The 20,940-nt window shown below is 47.5% G+C and overlaps 1 protein-coding gene across 5 annotated transcripts in view; it reads right to left on the reverse strand.

The window, feature by feature from the left end:
• Window positions 1-4,161: 4,161 nt before the first annotated feature.
• The window catches only part of POU2F1 (POU class 2 homeobox 1), a gene marked incomplete at both ends in the record, with an annotated part of 127,493 nt that continues 110,714 nt past the window's right edge, over window positions 4,162-20,940 (reverse strand). For 3 of the 5 annotated variants that reach the window (XM_080699018.1, XM_080699016.1, XM_080699015.1), the window contains 7 exons: window positions 4,162-4,466; window positions 6,678-6,766; window positions 7,367-7,718; window positions 9,897-10,002; window positions 11,214-11,393; window positions 12,904-13,049; window positions 15,099-15,240. In XM_080699018.1, coding sequence (XP_080555144.1) covers window positions 4,162-4,466; window positions 6,678-6,766; window positions 7,367-7,718; window positions 9,897-10,002; window positions 11,214-11,393; window positions 12,904-13,049; window positions 15,099-15,240 — 1,320 coding nt within the window. Of the gene's footprint in view, window positions 4,467-6,677; window positions 6,767-7,366; window positions 7,751-9,874; window positions 10,003-11,213; window positions 11,394-12,903; window positions 13,050-15,098; window positions 15,241-20,940 lie in introns of all 5 variants that reach the window. The other 2 variants (XM_080699017.1, XM_080699014.1) reach the window with 1 other exon arrangement.

The raw sequence follows: 20,940 nt of genomic DNA on the forward strand, positions 1-20,940 counted from the left end.
TGGGCAGCACTCCTCCTGCTGGGGAGAAGCCAAAGAGAGGCTCCTCCTGGTCTCCCCTCAGTGATTTTACCTGTTTCTTTGTCAGGAAGATTTGTGAGGATGACGCTCTTGGGGACAACAGATGATGAACTAGAGGTTTTCTGGAAGCCACAGGCTTTACCGTAATTGCAACATTTTCTATCAGGATGTAAGTGGCATCAATTATCTATATTTACAAATACATCTGATTTTCTCAGCAAGTTAGATAAAACTTAATGTTCAAGACTGGGCTGAATTTAAATATTATGTCAAGCAAATATCTGTGCTTCTGATAATAGAGAATATTTCCCCTATCTTTCCAAATAAAAGAAGGATAATGGATAACATTAAAAGAGGTATAATTGTGCTTTTCCCCCAACCACAAATAAATGATGTAGAACACATTGGCAAGATGATGTAAAGGTCTCTGAACTGGTGTTTTCCCTTTTTTAACAGTGCCACCATGAAGTCTACACCGGTACAGCTGCGCACCAAGCCAAAGCTGAGCTCCTCCGCTCCATCCTGGAGGAAGGAGCGGAGCCAACGGGCGCCCTGTCCTCTCTGACAGCAAGTAGAAGGGAGTGTGTGTCAGTCAACTGATGTAAGTAACTTCCTTAATTCTAAAACAGCGCCTAACTTTCAAAATATTTAAACTAATACACCACTCAATTTATTTCTTAAAACAATATAATAGTGTCCCTGTGAGAAGCCCTTTCTCAGGCCTTTCTGCTCTGTCCTTCACATCAATACATGGCATAAAGAAAGTCCACAACCAAACCGCATCGCTTATGACAAGCAGGATTAAACAATTACATTCACACTCCCTGGGCAGACACAGTATCACTACGAACAGTCTAAAGTTAGTCTTTGGCTTAGTATGTATTAACCAAACTCAGGGATGAAATAAAACCTGACTAAACATTGGGGGACAAGAAGAGCGATGCCATGAATTATGACCTGCTGGCCTTTCTTCTCCTAAGAGCGGAATCTTGTCAAATGGCCCCTTTAGTTTTCAGATTCCCCCATAGAAGGTGACTACAAGGTAAGTCTGAGTACCTTAGCTCATTCAATTAGAAAAACACTTCTTGAGATGATAAAAATGATGATCTATAAAGGACGAAGGTGTTCATGAAGCATGCGGTTAGCAGAATACTAGGGATGGCGGAGCCGCTTCGACACAGCCCACCACCACACAGCTATGTTAGTGTTTCATCTGTACACGTATAAAAGTACCTTTCATTTCACAACTCATTTTTAAATAAGTGAAAAAAAAGAGAACATTTTACAGTTATCTTTGTCTACAGATTTATCTCTTCTTTTCAACACCACTTTTTATGCTGGTTTATGGGTCTACCCTCGTCAAGTGACTCACATAAAAAAGGCAGACTCCCCTAATCCCAAAGTGACTGACTAGAGAACACAGACAGGGTAAGCACTAAAAGCTCACTGTGCTCACATATAAAGCTTGGAATATTCTTTAGTATTCAAGTCTACTGGCGAATTTTATTGGGGAAAGGGATCATGTCTTTTAACCACATAGAAAGCAATCACAAGTAGCCTTTCCTTGTCTTTCCTCTGAACCCGCTGGGCTGGAGTGCCCTGGGCTCAACCGTCCTTTGGTAGCAATTCTGGGAAGCGAGTGTTATGCCCTCGAATCTAGTCTGGAGGGTATCCGCACTTCCCTCCCTGAATCCTCCCTTCACCCCCCCCCCCCGGGAGGGGCTCTCCAAGCTGGGCCCTACAGCATGAGCGATGGCCCCAAGTCAGAGATGTTGAGTCAGGATACAAGATGAAGCTTAGCTATAACAGAGAAAGCTGATGGAGAGGAGAGAAATTAGTAACTGACACACCATGCTATTTACACACCAAACTAAATAAACTAGTTGAAAATCAAGGTCATGTCTGCCCGGAAGGTATTACAATTACCAACATTAAAGATTAAAAACAAGCAGCAACTTTTATATAAAATTAATAAAGACAAATGAAAAAGAAATTGTCAGTAGCATCTATCTCCTCACTGTGTCTGAACTGCACATTATAAACTAGTCCGTTAGTACAGCAGCTTGCTAAAATTGACTTTGGTTCAAGCTTAGTTTAAAAAACAAAACAAAACAAAAAAAAAAAACACCACACAACATAGGTGGATGGACACTTGTTAGTTTCCCTGCTTGCAGTTCACTGATTTTAAAGGGATTTTAGGGAAAGTAAAGGGCAAGGAGAGGACATTTAGGGGTTGTAATTAAATACTTTGTGAAATAAAACAAGACAAAAGGAACTACAGAAAAACCTTAAGGGGACTAAAATGTTTCTGACCTTTAACACGGACATGACTGTCTCCCACTTGATCACAAAAGAAGGTCCACACCTGCATCGGGACCACCGCCTCCCCGTGGTGTGAGGAGAGGCGCAGCACGTGGGCTCTGAGCGCCCTGCTCACTCAGCAGGGCGCCCAGGAGGAAAGCCTGTCAGCTCTCTTAACCCCAGCTCCAAGGGGGACAAAGTGCAGTCTTGGGGCCACCGGAGGCTTAAGCCAGTGCCCACAGACCCCGAATGGGAACCTCAACTCCCAATAGGAAAGGGCAGCCGAGCTGCATCGTGTGAGCCAGTCTTTTGGGGAAGGTTTTGGTACACAGAATGTAATAGGAGTACGCTGGCAAAAGGGGGAATTGAATCTACACTGCCCTCATTCCTCTTCACCTGTTTTCTTAGGCTCTTCCTTCCCAGGGGGCTTATTGCTGTGGTCTGTAAACATCCTGAAAGCACTATAGGCGTGATTCACTTTCTACAGTGAACAGAGCCGTGCAAGGTTGTTAAGACTCATCCAGCAGAAGCCATGTTCAGGTGAGCCACGTTCTTCCTCAATCTCCCTCAGAGGTGCCAAAGCGCCTCCTCTGGTCAGAGATCCGAGGGACCTCTCAGGGTCAGCATTCCTGTCACCCGGTGGATAGGAAGTTGCAGGGCTCTAGGGAAAAGGGCCACCCCTAGCCTCTTCTTGTCGACCGCTTTTGGGTCTATAAATTGACAAAAAATAGTCTAGTAGAATTCCTTTAGAAAACAAGGGAAAAGTTTCTCAATTCAATAAGTCAATTTGTCCTTTGCCAAGTAAGTCACGAGAAGTGCGAGCGAAAAACCCCATAAAGTGGAAAAACAAACACACCAACAGTAGGAGCATTTTCAGGAGACAGGAGATGAGGAGAACCACCAAGTCAGGTGTCTGCAGTAGTCTTTGCTCTTCGGAACCAAACCCTGCCCTGCAACATGTACAGCTGTCCCACTAGTGGCAGGAAGCAGCACTGGTGCACCCAGGACCCGGGCCTCGGGCCGTCCTGGTTCGGGGGGGTAAGAGCCGCAGCTCAGCAGGGACCCCTTCCTACAGTGCTCCGAAGGCACGCCGGCGCGCTTGGCGCGGAGCGCGCACACCGCCTTCAGCCTCTGCCCCGCGCCTCTTGCATAAGTGGCAAAAGAAATGATTTTGTAGCACCTCTGTAAGAGTCGTCGAGGATAAGGAAGCCAGCAAGAACGTTTCCGCAGCTGAGAGCGCCTCCCCGCCCGAGCCTCCTCCCCACGGTGTGGGGCTCACTGAGACAGGATCCAGGAGCAAGGGGTAAACATGTCCAGACCATATATACATATACAAAACCACGACAACAACAGAATGCAGTAAGACAGGCCGGCCCAACTGTACCAGTTCTGAAAGGAACCCCAACACCATTGATACGGTTACAAACACCTGGTTATGACCTAATGGCCTGTACAACAGACCCATGAAATGATTTTTTTAAGAAAAAAAGAAATTTAGACAAACAAGAAATCCCTCCCTGTGTTGGAGCTGGTAACCCACCTTAGCTTGTCATCATGGCTGCTGGAAATGAGAAGTCCTTTCACTTAGTTTTTGATTTTTTTTGTTTCTGCTTTTTTTTTTTTAATTTTTGGTTAGAAAGTCTCCAATCCGTGAAGCAATCCTGAAAAGACAGTGTTTATTACAAAACGAGGTGACCGTCGTCGTCTCCAATTCCTTCTGCCTGCGCTCTCTGCTGCTTGGCCGTCCTGCCCTCCCGGTGGGGGAAGCAGCGGGGCGGCCGATTCCAGGCGGCGGGTGGGCGGGGGCCTGGTCACGCTGCGGGTCAGGCCCAATGGCTCCGCTCACTGTGCCTTGGAGGCCGCGGTGGTGGAGGCGGCCCCGCTGGCAGAGGCCGCCGTGAAGAGCGAGTTCGGGATGGACTCGGTTGAGGTGGAGGCGGCGTGAAGGCTGGCGGCGGGCGCGGAGCTCCCCGTGGAGGCGGCGGCGGAGACCAAGCTGACCGGGTTGCTGGTGAGCAGAGAGAGGCTCTGAGGGCTTAGGAACAGGGGGGCAGTCACGACGTTGGGGGCTCCCCCTGCGTTGGCGAACACCAGGTTCCCAGGTGCGTCCAGCGACGTTATTGGAAGGGAGCCGCCGGAAGCTAGAGCTGCAGAAAAGACCCGAGACACAGCAGGGAGGGACGTCAGCACCACCCTGCACAAGCAAGCCAGACAGCACAGCCGCCGCCGCTTTCAACCCAGGAGGAAAAAGTGCAGCCCTTCACCGGCTTTTCTCAGTGGATACCAACTAAAGTTTATTTATAATTTTGAAAGGCATAAAGAACTAAAAAATCTAATTTAAGGAGTGTGAACATGTCAGATTAAAGAACAGAGTTGTAAGAATTGTCTAATAAATCAGATATGCCTATCTTTAAACTGTGTTTTTCTATTTACCTAGAAATATCTGTTAGACCAGTGATTCTGTTTTCAATTAACATGCTGATTTAAAATTGCCCTGTTCAAAAGATAAACTAGCTATTAAAGAATTAAAATATATTTTTGGGGGGCTGGGGATATAACTCAGGGGCAGAGCTCTTTGCCTAGCATATGAAAGCTCTGGTTAAGGTTTAAAAACTATGTAAGATGAAAAACATCTTGACAAAGACTTTAGTTATAAAATAAATTATTTCTCACCAAATAAAATAAAAGTTATGAATAATTTTTCCCTTCTTGAGGTAAAATATCTGACTCCTACGCCTCATGCAAAGAAGGACGAGTTAACGGTGTGATGGGGCTAAGGCGTGGTGAGAGAGGTGGTCCAGGTGGAGACCAAGGCCAGGGCCTGGACGAGCAGGAGGAGGTTTTATGCTGCTGCTGCTTCCTCGCAGAAGGTGTCATCCACATCCTACTTAAAATAATTAGCCCAGGTGCCGTGGCACATGCTTGTATTCCTAGCATGTGGGAGGCTAAGGCAAGAGGATCATAGGTTCAAGGCCAGCCTCAAGCAATTTAGCAAGCCCCTCAGCAATTTAGTAAGGCCCTGTTTCAAAATAAAAAGAAAAGGCCAACAGTGTAGCTCAGAGGAAGATTATGCCCCTAGGCTCAATCCCTAGTACCAACAAATACGTGAGTTAATGAATAAATCTGAATGATTAGAGGACTTTGCTGTAACAGCTCACCCTGTGATTTGCAATACTCCTACCTCCCACTTGGGTAGCCTCGCTCCTCATGCAGACGGGAGTTTTCTAATGGTGCCCAGAGTGCGACTGTTTCTTACACGCTACACAGTTGAGGAAATGCACTTGAGCATAGAAACACACCACAGTGAGGCTTAGTTCAGCTTGGTTTTCTGAGACTCTGGGCTCAGGGCCACAGACTGGCTCCCGCCTCCCCAGAGAGTGTTCTACTGTCAACCATGCTGTGGGGAGGTGTTCTGCCTCTGTGCTACTCTACGGCCCCAACTTCCTAGTGCAGGAGGAAAAGTGACTTCTCAAATCTCATTCCAAAACAAAATCCTACAGAGCAAAAGCTTTACAGATGTAGCTATCAATTCAGATAGGAGAAACAATGAGAAAGCCAGTAAGATGTACGCAAGCCAGCCATGCCTGGCCTGGCTCTCCTCTAACACTCTCTCTGTCACACTGCTGGAGACCCATCCACAACACACTCATCTTATCGGATGTTTGACCCCAAGAACTCTCAGTATTTTAAGATTAAAACATTCTGATTAGTAGAGTGCTGAATAACGGCTTCCCTGCATCCCATAATAGCAAGTCTCTTCAGACACAAAGCTTCGATGTAAACAAGGCAAACCCTTCACTCTGGATGAGCAGTCCTGAGCCACAAGCATGCTCAGAGGCAGGTGGCCGTGTGCCTTGGAGGGACTGCACCCTGAGGGAGGCACACACCTTTACACCGAGGACGTTATCCAGGGCTGAGCCTGTCAAGAGCAGAGGTTCTCTGGAGACTGCTGGTGCGCTCTGCTGACCGTGCTATGGGACTGCCCGTGGCCCTCTTAGGTGGGCGGGCTAATTTGCCTTGTGAAAGAAAGGCTTTAGATGAAGGCTTGGATTAACTTATCAGCAGTGAGAGGTCTGCCTCCAAGTCTACTGACCTAGGAAGATGAACAGCACAGAAGTCCTGGTTTCTTGGAATATGTAAACTATGTGCTATTTCTTGTCTTTACAAACTACACTTACACTATTCTTTTATAAAGATTCTTCACAAGGACATTTTCTTGATCCTCACGAAGAGTTGGTCAGCGTGCAACTCTCTCCCTGTCACCTCTGCCTCTAGCAAAGCAGGCATCATTCCTTAACACACACAGGCAGACACGCATGTGCACCTGAGAGCCGAGCGAGGGAGGGGATCCGACTGACCTTGGATAGTTGCCAGTGTACTGTTGCTCATCAGAGCGGGGCTGAGCGCGCCGCCTAGGGTCCCTGGGTTGAGACTGAGTAAGGCACCTCTGCAAATCCAAAAGAGGGTCACTTATTACCACGCAGACACACGCCCAGAGGATGAGGAGAAGCAGAGTCCTGCTAGAGAAGTCTATGGGCCCGCTGGCCCCTTGCTGCTGCTTGATTTGGCTCGTGCTGGAGTTATGGCCTCCCTGATGTTACAAGCACAGACAAGGCTAAGGCCTGCACACAGTCAGTGCGTCACAGCCACAGTGATGTCTTTCAATGACTTCTTTTGTTTCCCTAAAACAAAACACTCCAGAGGAAAAAATAATTCTCCTAAGATGTTTCGACAATAACACATGGAAGCAGGAGTCTCCTTACTATGCCTCTTAGCCATGTCTGAGAATAGAAAGCAGGAGAGTGTGAGGCGAGTTAGGAATCCTGGCTTTCTTGTCGTGTCTTCGTGGAAAGTGAAGCGTCACTGCTGCCTTCCCAGCGTGCTGAGGAGCTTGGGCTCAGCCCTATCGCCCCACCCTTGTGTGACCTACGAGCAGGCTGTCTTAAAGAGGGCTTTTTCCCCCATGTAAGATAGTGGTAAGAAGTCTGCACCAGGAACTATTTTCCTGGCTGCCTCCAGGACATGAAGGAAAGGGGAAGCTGCTTACCCAGCCGCGAACTGTGAGGGCGCCATGAGGCCGGGGCTGAGTCCTGCAGCGGCGGCCATGGCGGCGAGGCTGGCGTTGGCGGGCAGCTGCGTGGCTCCTTGGAGTGCCGCGGCCGCTGCTGTCTGCAAGCCCGAGGCCGTCACCATCACCTGGCTGGTCCCCAGGGGCGAGGGCAGGGGGGCGGAGGTGGTCTGTGTTGTGCTGGTCTCACTGGTACTCGAGGCCTCCGAGGCGGAGGCGGAGGCCGAAGCGGAAGGCGAGGGGCTCAGCGCGGGGGACGCGACGGCCGAGGAGGCAGGAGGTGCTGTGGAGATGACGGTCGCCGTGTTGTTGGAGGTGGCATCGGTAGTGCCTGCAGAGAGAGCGGAGGGAGGACACGACCTTCTAGGAAGGTTCTGGAAGAATGGTGGCTTTACTCAGCTGTGCCCTCCACCCAGTCATCCTTAATTTGTCCTTTTTTATTAACCTAGTTGAGAGTTTTTACAGAAATTAAAAACTAAAACAAAATTTTAGAACTGTAGCTATAAACCTTATTTTGAGACGAGAACAATAATAGAACTCTGAAAAAAAAGAGTTTTCCACTGCCAATTTCCACCAAATATCACACTGTCTATACAATACTGACAATGTATACTATACATATAAGAGAACTTACAGAAAAAATAGTATCTGTCCTGATTTTTTTCCTGTTTGAATCTTCTATATTAAATTTCTTAGTAATTATAGAAAAAATTTCATTCCCAGAGAACAATCATAATTGAATCCATATAAATGGGCTGAGTCACTGGGTTCAAGAAAATGTGCTTAACTGTCAGTCAAAACCTTCAAAAACTAAGACAATTAAAAAAAATTTTTTTTGGTAGAAGGGATTGAACCCAGAGGCATTCAACTTCCAAGCTACACCCCCAGCATGATTAGATTTCTTATTTGAAAAGTCTCTCACTGGGTTGCTGAGAGCCTCCCTAAGTTGCTGAGGCTGGCTTTGAACCTGTGATCCTTCTGTTTCAGCCTCTCAAGTACTGAGATTACAAGTATGTGCCATCATGCCCAACTTCAATTTTTTACTTAGTTTTAAGTATGCTGACCTTCTTAACATCATCTTTTTGTATTTTTTTCCAAGTTCTGGGAAATGTGCAAAGTACTTGCTTTTCTTCTCTAGCTAGGGTCTAAAGAAGGCTAGACTCCAGCTCCCAGCTCCAGCCATCCTGCTGTACTTTCCCGAGCTGTGGGGAGACAGGTGTGTGCTGCCACCAAGTAGCTCTAGCCACTTGTTTTGATGTTTGAACTATTAGGATTTTCCCTACAAAAATAGCTATCTTTAGGACTAACGTGGGTGGGCAGAGGTCGAGATAGGATATAGCCTATGAATTAATGAGTTTGAATGTTTTCCTAAAGGCGCAAAGCTATGCTGTTGAAGGTGTATAAAGAAAGTAGTTACTTGAAAAAATTGTATTTTTAAAAGATACCTCTGGGAGCCAGGTGTGGTGGCGCATGCTTGTAATCCCAGCATTTGGGAGGCCGAGACCGGAGGATCGCAGTTCACAGATAGCCTCAGCTACTTAGTGAGGCCCCTTGCAACACAGTGAGACCCCGTTTCAAAATAAAGAATAAAAAATAGGGCAGGGGGTGTAGCTTGGAGGTCAAGTGCCCCTGGGTTTCATCTGCAGACCCGCAAAATAAATAAATAAATAAATAAATAAATAAATAAATAAATAAATAAATATCAAAGATACTTCTGGGAGCCAGGCGTGGTGGCACACGCTTGTAATCCCCGAGCTTGGGAGGCTGAGACAGGAGAATCGCGCAGGTTCAAAGCCAGTCTCAGCTACTTAAGTGATGCTCTCAGCAACTTAGTGAGATCTTGTTTCCAAATAAAATATAAAATAGGGCTGGGAGAATAGCCCGGAGGTAGAAAGCTTCTCGGTTCCACCCCCAGTACCAATAAAAAAAAAGATACCTCTGGGAATAATGTATGAGATGGGCTAGCCTGGGAAAGAACAAAAGAGGTAAATAATAATAATAATTCTAGGGTCAAAGTATATTTTCTCTGACAAAGTTAATTATGCTTGATCTTTTTTGAAGTTCAGGCTTAAAATATAACTTGGGGGTGGAATGGGGGGTGGAGACTGAATTCAGGGCCTCAAACATGCTAGGTAAGCACTCTATCAAAGAGCTACATCTATAGCCCTTTTAAATTATATTTTATTTTGAGACCAGATTTTGCTAAGTTGCTAAGACTGACCTGGAACCTGGGGTCTTCCTGCCTCAGCCTCCTGAGTTTCTTGGATTACAGGAGTAACACCACACGTGGCCATATATAAAGTGTTTTAAAAAGCAAAATAGATTTTTAATTAGAGCCTTAATTCCTTCTTTTTGAACCTGTGACCCTGCTGTCTCAGCCTCCCAAGTACTCAGATCATTAGGTGTACACTGAGACAGCCAGCCTGAATTCATGGCTCAGTGGCAGATTCTCAGAGATGTCCCAGGGGCTCTGGTGTGCTGAATAGCCCCAGGCCTGGCCAGGACTCACCTGTCACGGAGAGGCTTGTCACCGCGGCACTGGTGAGTGGGAGGACCGGGTTGACAGTGAGAGTGGTTGCGGGGCTGCTCGTCACAAGGCTGGGCGTGGTCGCCACCTAGAGGTCAGACATGAACACATGCACAAAGCCCTGAGACTGAAAACCTGAAACACACTACATTTCAATCATGTCTAGCCAGATGTGCTTCATGTCAGTAAGAAACACATCAATGATCAGCTTTACCTTCACAAGAAAACTACTGGACAGCACCAGGAATCTGGGTCTTGTTTTGTTTTTACTTTTGATTCTGTGGGGTAAGATGGTCTAGTTTTTGTTTTGAATGAAATTTTATTATAGAAAGATTGTGGAAAAGAATTGTTAAAAATTAGTTTCTTATTGAAATAACAGATACTATTTTTATAAAAAAGTAGTTTTATTTTTAAAATGTTGCCTTCTAATAGAAATAAATCGGGAATACAAAATAGTCCCAAATAAACAAAACTTATTTAGTAACTATCTTTTTCATAACTACTATCCCATGAATTTTATGATTACAGCCCCACTATTTAATATCCACAGCTGTTTCTTACAGTCGGCTTTTTATGCTGACTTTAGAAAGTCTTCCTGTATGGGAATGAGAGTCAGATAAAATCAAACAGTGAACGACAGCCAAAGGGAGTAGAAATGCGATGAACCCATGATCTCTGAGACTGGCGGCCAGCGGCAGCGCGTTTACAATCGCCCTGACGTCAGTGGCCACACGACCACGACGCTCCCTCAGTCTAGGAACGCTATGCTCCTGCAGAGGGCAGAAGCTACTCCGAGATGTGCCAGAACCCCACGCTCTCTGTGCGACCTGAGACGGCCGCTCAGTCTGCGCAGGACCGAAGGTGACTGGTGCTTCCTACTGCTCAATCGTCTAGTTTAACCAACCAGGCCTGGGCCTCAGCAGGGGGGCGGAGGGCTGGAGTCAGCAGGACACTCACTGTCACGGCACAGAGCAGCCCAGTACCTGACCCCAGAGGAGAGGAGAGTGACGTGAGACAGGAAAACCATCCAAGCGCTCACTCTGGGAACTCAGGAAGAGCTGGTTGAACTCATTGTTGGTTGAACAACGTGAGATTTATTACTGCACTAAGACCCGAAGGATAAATTCGTATACATTTATTCAAGTATAAATGCTGTCTATAGAAACAAACTCCTACGGTTCTGAAGGAAATGGACAAACTATGCATCTGAGAAGCCGCAGCCCCTTGGCCTCGCTCCTACCAGAGAGGCGGGGCTGGGGAACATTGCTTTGATAGGCGAGCTGCTGGCCACGCTCTTACCAGGGAGGCGGGGCTGGGGAACACTGCCTTGATAGGCGAGCTGCCGGCCCCACCACTGCTCGGTGGGTTGATCCTCTTTTCCTTCTGGCGGCGGTTACAAAACCAGACACGAATCACCTCCTTTTCCATATTGAGCTGTTCAGCAATCAAGGTGATCTCTTCCGAGGTAGGCTTTTGATTCTGGAAGGGAATGAAATCCACCTTTTGGAATAACTGTTTGAACTGATCTAACCCCAGCAGGTCAGGAAGTGAGGCTGGGACAGAGATGAGCACCTGAGGCCACTTTCACCAAAGGACTTCTGCAGACAGGCATCCTGATGGACACTGCATCCAGACCACATCACCCCATTAATCAGAGCAAGTTGTACTTGGATAGTTATATCTTTCTACTTTAAGGCATATTAATTTTTCCCTCTAGCACTGGCAGTTGAACCCAGCGTGCTCCACCACTGAGCCATACCCCTGCCCTTTTATTTCATTTTTAATTTTGAGACAGGGTCTTGCTGACCTGCCCAGGGTGGCGATGAACTTGCCTCAGCCTCCCAAGTGACTGGGATCATGGCACGCACCACTGTGCCAGCTTTAAAGTCTACTGATTTAAACAAAATTAAGAAAATATTTATACAATCCTATATATGAGTAGAAATGTATGCGTTTTTGGTGTTTATACACACCATCTCTGGGACCTCACAATACACCTGTGAGGCAGAAAGCAGTTAGTTCACAGATGCAGAGACCTCAGCTAAAAGAAAACAAGCGACTTGCCCGTCACACAGCTAACAAGGAATGGCTCCGGAGACCCCAGAGTCAGTGCTTCTTCCAGTGCACTGGAACATTCTCTTTTGCCAGGTGTGGTGGTACACATCTGAAATCACAGTACTTGGGAGGCTAAGAGAGGAGGATCATAGGTTCAAGGCCAGCCTCGAGAACTTAGCGAGAACTTGTCTCAAAATAAAAAAGAGCACAGGGCTGGGGGTTAGCTCAGTAATAGAATGCCCCTGGGTTCAATCTCCATCACCAAACACAAATGGACACATCTTTAAATCTAATGTTTTTCTGTTTCTGGTCCTGGAGATGGAGTTCAGGGGTGCTTTACCAGTGAGCAACTTCCCCAGGCCTTTCCAGTCTTTAGTTTGAAGGGGTCCAAGTTGCCCAGGCTGGACTTGATCCTGCCACCTCTGCTTCAGCCTCTCGAGCAGCTAGGATTACAGGTGTTTGCCCTGCACCTGGCTCTCAAGCCTTTTCTGAATTAGAGAAGTCAAACTTTTGCTGGAAGCTCTGATTATGATATTCCCTGGTACCAAAAGCCAAAATAAAGCACCTGCCAAATAGCTGTAGAATTAACTTGAGCTCTGGTGCTCCAGCCCCACACCACCACCCCAGGCACAGAGATGCTGAGTCCAGCCAGCCGAGCGACTGGCGCTCCCAGCGCCCGCTGGGCTCCCAGGGCCTCTGTGCAGGCAGGTCTTCTCCAGGTGCCTGCCCACCTTCTCCTTCTCCCCACAGCCACTCTGTGTCTCTGACGCGGATGCTCACGGGGACGGGAGCTCTGGGCGCTGGCTCCGGCTCCTCGGCCAGGGACCTGGTTGTGCGCTGCTTTCTCCCTTGTCTGGTAGGCTCGTCTCTTACTGCCCAGTCCCTATGCTGGCTGTGGGCCTTCCGTGACCGAGAAGGTAAACACTGCACTGACCTCCAAGAAGCTCTTCTCTAAGGCCACGCGGATGTTGGTCTCTATGCTGGTGCGTTTCTTCCTCCTGCGATTCAAGCCCTCCACACCCTGCCCCGAAGAGTTCAGGGCACTTGGGCTGGAGAGCGCCGAATCTGATGAGAGGTTCTCTGTACAAGTGGAGAACACACAGGAGTCAGAGCCGCCGAGCACGACTCATGCACGCACCGTGCACACCAACACCACGCGCAGCGCTGACGGCACGGCATGCAAGCATGTGCGGCTTCACGGAGCCCTCGTCAGGGCACCGCTCAGCGTCGCCGCAGCCTGCTCCTCGGGGCCACCCTGGCCAGCGCGGCTGCTGCCGGGCACCATCCTTCTTGGCTCCTGCTTCTGCAAACTGCCCCATGCTTCAATTCACATCTAGCTCTCAGTTCTGTTCTCTGTTTCTGCTTATAAGGTCTGGGGTAAAAGAAATAAAACTTCTCAAAATCACTTTATAAATCTTTCTTTCTTATAACATAGAGGAGAGCACCAAAGACAAAGACTGCTTCTTTGAATTAACGGCGTGGCGGCCCCTGGCCTATCACCACATTTCTGAGTTTCCACTGATGTGTAAATTGAGACGGAGCAGATGAGCAGCTCCAACCTGTGGTGCTCAGAGGGCCTGCCTGGCAAGGCCTCGCCCTCACCAAACTGGGCATGGGGTTAGGTTTCTCTTCCAAAGGCCTGATTTTTGTTTACACCTACGATGAGCACCACAGGCCAGGGGTTCTCTGTGGTTCTCATAATCCATGATTCTGTGGCTCAACATCCAAATTTTCCAAAAGGAAATCTTGGTTTGTTTGTTTGTTTATTTATTTATTTATTTACTTATTTATTTGGTGGTACTGGGGTTCCTGGAAACCCTTCTTTCTCCGGGCTACACTCCCAGACCTGTTTTTATACTTTTTATTTGGAAACAGGGTCTCTTAAGCCAGCGCGGCTGGCTTCGAACCTGCGCGATCCTCCTGTCTCTGCCTCCCAAGCGCAGGGATTACAAGAGTGCGCCACCGCGCCCGGCATGGAAATCTTGGTTTAAAATAGATAAAACTAGAAGTTCAAATATTTGAATAAAATATATGGTCATTTTAAAAATAAAAGATGTTAAGAGGATTAAGTTCTATGATAATTCATCAAGGAAGAGATAACAAATCTGTTTCTTTTTTGTGTGTGTGGTGGTACTGGGGTTCCTGGAAGCCCTTCTATGTCCGGGCTATACTCCCAGACCTATTCTATATTTTTTTATTTGGAAACAGGGTCTCTTAAGCCAGCGAGGCTGGCTCTGGACCAGCGCGATCCTCCTGTCTCTGCCTCCCCAGCGCGGGGATTACAAGTGTGCGCCACCACGCTGGGCACAAATTTGTATTTAAATTTAAATACACAGACCTTGCCAGACATGGTGGCGCACGCTTGTAATCCCCGCGCTTGGGAGGCGGAGACAGGAGGATCATACAAGTTTGAAGCCAGCCTCAGCTACTTAGTGAGGCTCTCAGCAACTTTGTGTGACCCTGTTTCCAAATAAAATATAAAATTGGTCTCAGAGTATAGCCTGGAGGTAGAAAGCTTCTGGCTTCTACCCCCAGTACCACCAAAACAACCAAAAACATAGACCTTACCTTTTTTTTTAAACAATTCTCTGCATGCATGTGTGTACGTATGTGTGTGCATGCGTGTGCACATGTGTGTGCACGCACGCATGTGTGTGTGTTCCTTCCTAAAATACAAGAAATATTCCAAAGCTGAAAATTACTGCTTATTACTTACATTCTAAGTACTGGGGTAGTTAATTGAATTAGCTCTTGGATTTACCTAGCCACTGTTCCCCATGGCCCTCCAAGGATTAGTGAGTGTCAACATAGTAGTAACATAATAAGCAGCAGACCCCCCAGCGGTGCAGTGGTGCATGCCTAATCCTAGTACTTGGGAAGCTGAAACAGGAGGACTGCAGGTTGAAGACCGGTCTCAGAAACTTAGTGAGACTTTCAGCAACCTAGCACAACTCTCTTTCAAAACAAAAAATATAAAAAGAAGTTTGGGGTGTAGCTTGGAGGCAGTACATCTCTGGGTTTAATCCCCAGTATCATGCACACAAAAAATGAGAAGCCCCCAGTTCATACAATAATCCCCTGCCAACTTCCAACGGGCAGAGAAGACACTTAACTGGAGTGCTCACTCACCGGCATCGTTCAGCCACTTCTCCAGAAGCGGCTTCAACTTGCACATGTTCTTAAAGCTGAGGTTCAAGGCTTCGAAGCGAGAGATGGTGGTCTGGCTGAAGTCATTTCCATACAGTTTACCCATAGCGAGCCCAACATCACCCTGCACACGGGTTAGGAAGGGGCGAAGAAAAGAGAAAGAGATGAATGCTTAGAGCCTCCACTCTGGGGCCACTCCCAAAACTGCTCTGATGAAGAATCAACAATCATCGTGTTCACAGCACCCGCACAAACTGCATCCCTAACCAAGCACAACATGCTAGAGGACTCGCGGGCCAGCCAAGACAGTGCTCAGCCCTGCCCCAGGTGCACTCTCCTTCCAGTCTCTTGCTACCTGAGGCAGTAACTGAGGTAATGAAACTTCTCTACGTCCCCAAAGATAGTGCTAATATTCTGACAATTCCCTTAGTTGATGCAACCAGAGTGATTTAAGTAACCTTTTAAAATAAATTTATGCCGGGCGTGGTGGCGCACGCTTGTAATCCCCATGCTTAGGAGGTGGAGACAGGAGGATTGCACAGGTTCGAAGCCAGCCTTGCTGGCTTAAGAGACCCTGTTTCCAAATAAAAATATAATAATAGGTCTGGGAGTGGAGCCCAGAGGCAGAAGGGTTTCCAGGAACCCCAGTACCACCAAAAAATAAAAAATAAAAAAAAATAATAATAAAATAAATAAAAAAAAAATTCCTGCATCACCTACAGGGATTAGGTGCGACCATACAACCCCGGGACTCTCTGACCTAACCAAACTTCCCGTAAGTCACTTTAAAACTCAGACATCATCCCTTGTTCTTTTTTTTTTTTCCTATAAAGTATTTCTGGAAGCTGTGAAAAAAATTCTATTTTCACCCTTAGTTTGGATTTCAAAGTTGGTTACAAAAAACAGGTATTCTAAAGGACCACTTTTGTAACCATTACAGAGAGAGAAATTCACAGTAGAGAGGTTTGACCCATTTAGTTAAACCCTCATGGGCACTGAAAACTTGGTAACCTTATAGCAATAGAACAATGATCCCCTGAATATATTACAAAAGACGTCTTTGTCCATGAGCCGATCACCTTTGAAATGTACACAGGGCTTTTCTTCCAGCTGGATCTCTCTGTTCAAGCTGAAAAAAGCTGTATCTTAATAGTTATTTGATAGACAGATAATAGAAGCTCATGGAGTCTAAATGAATCACGCTTCATTTCCATTAGTTTAGTGATAGGGCAGAAAGGCAAGAGCACTCTGGTCCAAAGAACAAGTTACTTGTACCACGAGACAGCCAGCTCCCCTGCCTGGGCGCACTGGCCCCGAGCCCACCCACCCGCCACCCATCCTTTGCAGTCTATTATTGTTCCCTGGCACCTGTATCAGGCAGTGGTCAAGGAAAGGGCATTTCTTACAGCTGGATGACTGCTGACAAAGTTTCCCTGAGGGCAAACGCTTGGTGTAAGACGAAATGAGGCCCAGAGAAGGCCAGAACTTCTCCTGAGTGGCACCGTGTCTCCCAGGTGACAGCCACCAGCAGGCGTGGCCATTCAAATTGAAGTTAACTAAAGCCAAACAAGCCAACAATCCCATTCCTCAGTGCTCACAGCCTCCAGAGGGCTCAGCAGCACCTGGGGGTCGTGGCCACTGTACTGGCAACACAGATGCAGAAAGCTCCCTTCCCTGTGAGCGCTGGGTAGACGGACTACCACTCTGCTGGGCTGGTCACCGATTTCCTTCTGATCAGAGCAAGACAGAAAGGCCCAGGACGGCATGAAGAGGCCTCAGTGCGCTCCATCATCCCTACACACACATCTCGGGACAGAGGCAGATGTGTGTCCACCAATGAGCATTCGCCACGAGCCTCCTCTGGCCAGGCTCTGCAGCTGTGCTCCGCGTGGCTCACATTTGCCTCTCGGGCACTGCTTAGAGTATAGTTACGGGGCCAACTACAGCCTGTAATTTGAGTATAAGACATCAGTAACAACGAACAATAAGCGTGTTTTACACACAATTCACTAAGAATTTTTCAAAGACATCATTATTATCTTATTATGAAAGGAACAATTTTGCCCAAGAAATAAATGACATGTTGAAAATATCAAAGTAAGAATAGGAACAAGACTTTAGGTTGGTGACTAGAAATCAGCCTGTGCCATCAAACTAACTAGAACCATGATGACAAATGAACATTTCACTCGAGTGACATCTGTAATGCAACGTTACTTCACTTTAAAATGCTTACTGAAATAAAAAGCAATGGGTGCCCCGATTCACACCCTACTTTCAATTACTCTGTTACATGCTTAGTTCAGTGCTCTTGTAATTCTTGAGTGCTTCATAAAGTTAAATGTTTTAAGCAGTTGATGCATACATAATCTAAACTTTATCAACTTGATAGTGTGTGTGTGTGTGTGTGTGTGTGTGTGTGTGTGTGTGTGTGTGTATTGGGGATGAAACCCAGAGGGTATTCTACCTCGAAGCTATACTCCCAGCCCAATTTTTTATTCTTTATTTTGAAAGAGGGTCTAAGTTGTGGAGGGTCTCAATAAACAGCTAAGGCTGGCTGCAAACCCGGATCCTCCTGTCTCAGCCTCCCAAATGCTGGGATTACAAACATGTGCCACCATGCCCAGCTCAACTTGATAATTTTATTTATTTCATTTTTATTTTTATGATTTTGGTGGTATGGGGGTGGAACCCAGAGGCTTTCTACCTCCGGGCTATACTCCCAGCCCTATTTTATATTTTATTTGGAAACAGGGTCTCACTAAGTTGCTGAGAGCCTCACTAAGTAGCTGAGGCTGGCTTAGAACCTGTGCGATCCTTCTGTCTCAGCCTCCCAAGCGCGGGGATTACAAGCGTGAGCCACCACGCCCAGCAACTTGATAATTTTAGAAAGAGTAAAAACAATAAAGGAACAAGATTGGATTGAAAATATATGTGAAAGTAAAAATGTATGTGGAATATACTATACTTGATAAATGTATTTATTATATACACTATTACATGTTTTCTAATTGTGTAATGACATATGTAGTAATCCCTAAATAATTTGGTAATTAAAAATAACTGTTTAAAACATACATGGTGGTGCATAACTGTAATCCCAATACTTGGGAGGCTGAGGTAGGAGGATCACAAGTTCGAGGACATACTCAGGAAGTAGTGAGCCTCTCATCAACCTAGTGAGACCCTGTTTGAAGAATAAAAAAAGGGCGACTCAGCTGGCCGATCAGGACTATGCGCAACTCTCCAAGATGTGTGGCCCGTCGGTCCCTTCCCCCACGGCTGGCCGGCTTCCCGGAGGGTGCCAGGTCGAGTCTGAATAAAGCAGCGGTCTCTGGTAACCCAGCTGGTGTTTTACCTCCCTCCTAAACTCCCCAATTGTATTTTCAACCTTTCAACTGGTGCCGACGCCGGGAGGAGTTTTGGCCCCCCCACCTTTTTTTTTCTTCCTCTTTTTGATCCCTGGACTCTCTGACCTGTGGGCGGCTTGACAGCAAGGTCCTGCACCAGCGCTTGGTTTATAGGGTTAGCTCCGCCGCTTGCAGGCTCCATGTGGCCACAGCAGGTGCCACCAGCCACTTGGCTGCCAGCTACCAGTGCCGCCCGCCACATGCACCACCGCCTGCCCTGTGTCAGGCTTGGCCTGCAAGCGCAGCTCCACCCTCTCCTGCCACTCTGTTCCTCCCACCCCGAGCCAGGCATGCTGGGCAGTGTGCGCCCCACGGCCACTGCCGCCACAGCCATCTGCGCAGTCCGTTGCTTGGGCCCCGCAGCTGCTGCAACCTGCTGTTGCAGTCGCCATCTTGTGACGTTACACAGTGACCGTGTAGCATCGCGCAGTCGCCATCTTGGCTCGTGACAGCCTGCGATTTTGCTGAGTCACAGCCAGAGTCTGACCAGGCTGGGTTGCAGGTGCCGCTTTCTGAGGATCCTGATCCACAGTTCTCTCCTCACCGTCTAGGTCACCATCCTATCCCAGGAAGCCTCCCACTCTAACCCGCTCCGTTCCCCCTACCATCCTCCCTTAAGGAACTAACTCAGGCTTTTCAAAAAAAATTTTTTAAAGGCTGAGGACAGTCCTCAAACGCCTGAGATTTGGTGAACATGGCATTTAAAGTTTTTAATTCCAGAGAGGAACAGGCAGAGATGGAGTGTATACCCCAACTTTGCCCAAAAGCCCAAGCCCTGGGAACTGCCCTGTGGCCAGTGGAGGATCAGCCCTTGGGGCGACGAGTGCCACCTAGGGGTGGAGGACAGCAACGGCGACTACCTCCAGGAGCCTTCCTCAAGTGTGGCAAGGCCATGCCCACGAATCAGACCATGCCTAGCATGCGACCAGGTGGGTCACTGGAACAGGCCAAGTCTAAAAAGGGCTCCAATACAACAGCCTTGAGAAATTCTTTTGTACAGTGTTGGGGCTCACCAAGCTTCGTTTTTCTCGGTACAATTCTCTTTGATGTTTTTATTTTAGCAGGTCCACTTGTTTAGTATTAAACTCTAAAATCTGTTACTAATGCTCCTGACCCAATAGCCTGTTTTCCATTTGACCAGACTGACCCATACCCACTCACTGCTGAAGAGAGTGGCATGTGTCTCTCTCAGGGAAAATGCCGCCATTTATGATTCTGGTCTAATGAAGAAAAATTGCTAAAAGTGTGGTGTATGTCTTTCTCAGGAAAAAATGCTATCATAGTATAAATCTAGTGACAATTTACCTCATATCTAGAAAGGCTCCAAGGGCCAGCCGCTGCTGGACTCCTTCCCTTCTAGGTAAGGGCCAGTAGCTGATGGGATCCTGCCCAACTTGGGACCTGCTCTCATGATTTGCCTTTTTGTTTTTTTTTGGTGGTACTGGGGTTCCTGGAAGCCCTTCTACCTCCGGGCTACACTCCCAGACCTATTTTTACATTTTTATTTGGAAACTGGGTCTCCTAAGCCAGCACGCGTGGCTGACTTCGAACCTGTGCGATCCTCCTGTCTCTGCCTCCCAAGCGCGGGGATTACAAGCGTGCGCCACCACGCCCGGCTATGATTTGCTTTTTTTTTAAATAGCTCCTCGCCTGTTAAAGTCTCCTCGAATGCACACCACCAAGCTGTCCAGGGTAATCTCTGACTCCTGCTGCAGCCATACTCCCACCTGCCCACTTCCAGAGGACCTGACCTCTCCTGGCCAAGGGCCCCCCTACGACACCCCCTGACAGCAGGAAGTAGTTTAAGACTCAAGTCTCAGCCCATTATCACTAAAAGGCTGGGATGATGAGTTGTGTCTCTCCCCTCCCCCACATGATCTCGCAGCAGGGACAGGAGGCAGAACCCTGGAAGTGGAGATATTGTGAGACTCTGGGTGCTGCGAGATGTACTTGAGATCAAGTGACTACAGATGTCGCAAGAGAATTGGCATGCCTATAAAACATTGGTGCCTCTGCTCCGCCATGTGACTCAGCCAGCCGATCAGGACTATGGGCAGCTCTCTAGATGCGTGGCCTGTTGGTTCCTTCCTCCACGGCTGGCTGACTCCCCGGAGGGTTTCGGGTTGGGTCTAAATAAAGCAGGGGACTGTCTCTGATAACCTGGTTGGTGTTTTTACCTCCCTCCTAAACTCCCTAACTCTGTTTCCAACCTTTCAAGTTGAAAGATGGCGATAGCTGTGGCTGCAGTGGCGACAGCTAGTAGCAGCTGAATAGAACATATATTCCTCTGAGAAACCCCGGACAACAGAGTTTAGTTTAATATCTGATTGGGACAACATACAGAGATATTTCCAGCCATGAATTCCTACCTAAATATAAGAGAGAAGAGATGAACCAAGATGGCAGTGGCAGCA

This window comes from Muscardinus avellanarius (assembly GCF_963383645.1).
Source record: "Muscardinus avellanarius genome assembly, chromosome: 7".
In the NCBI taxonomy this organism is placed as follows: domain Eukaryota; kingdom Metazoa; phylum Chordata; class Mammalia; order Rodentia; family Gliridae; genus Muscardinus; species Muscardinus avellanarius.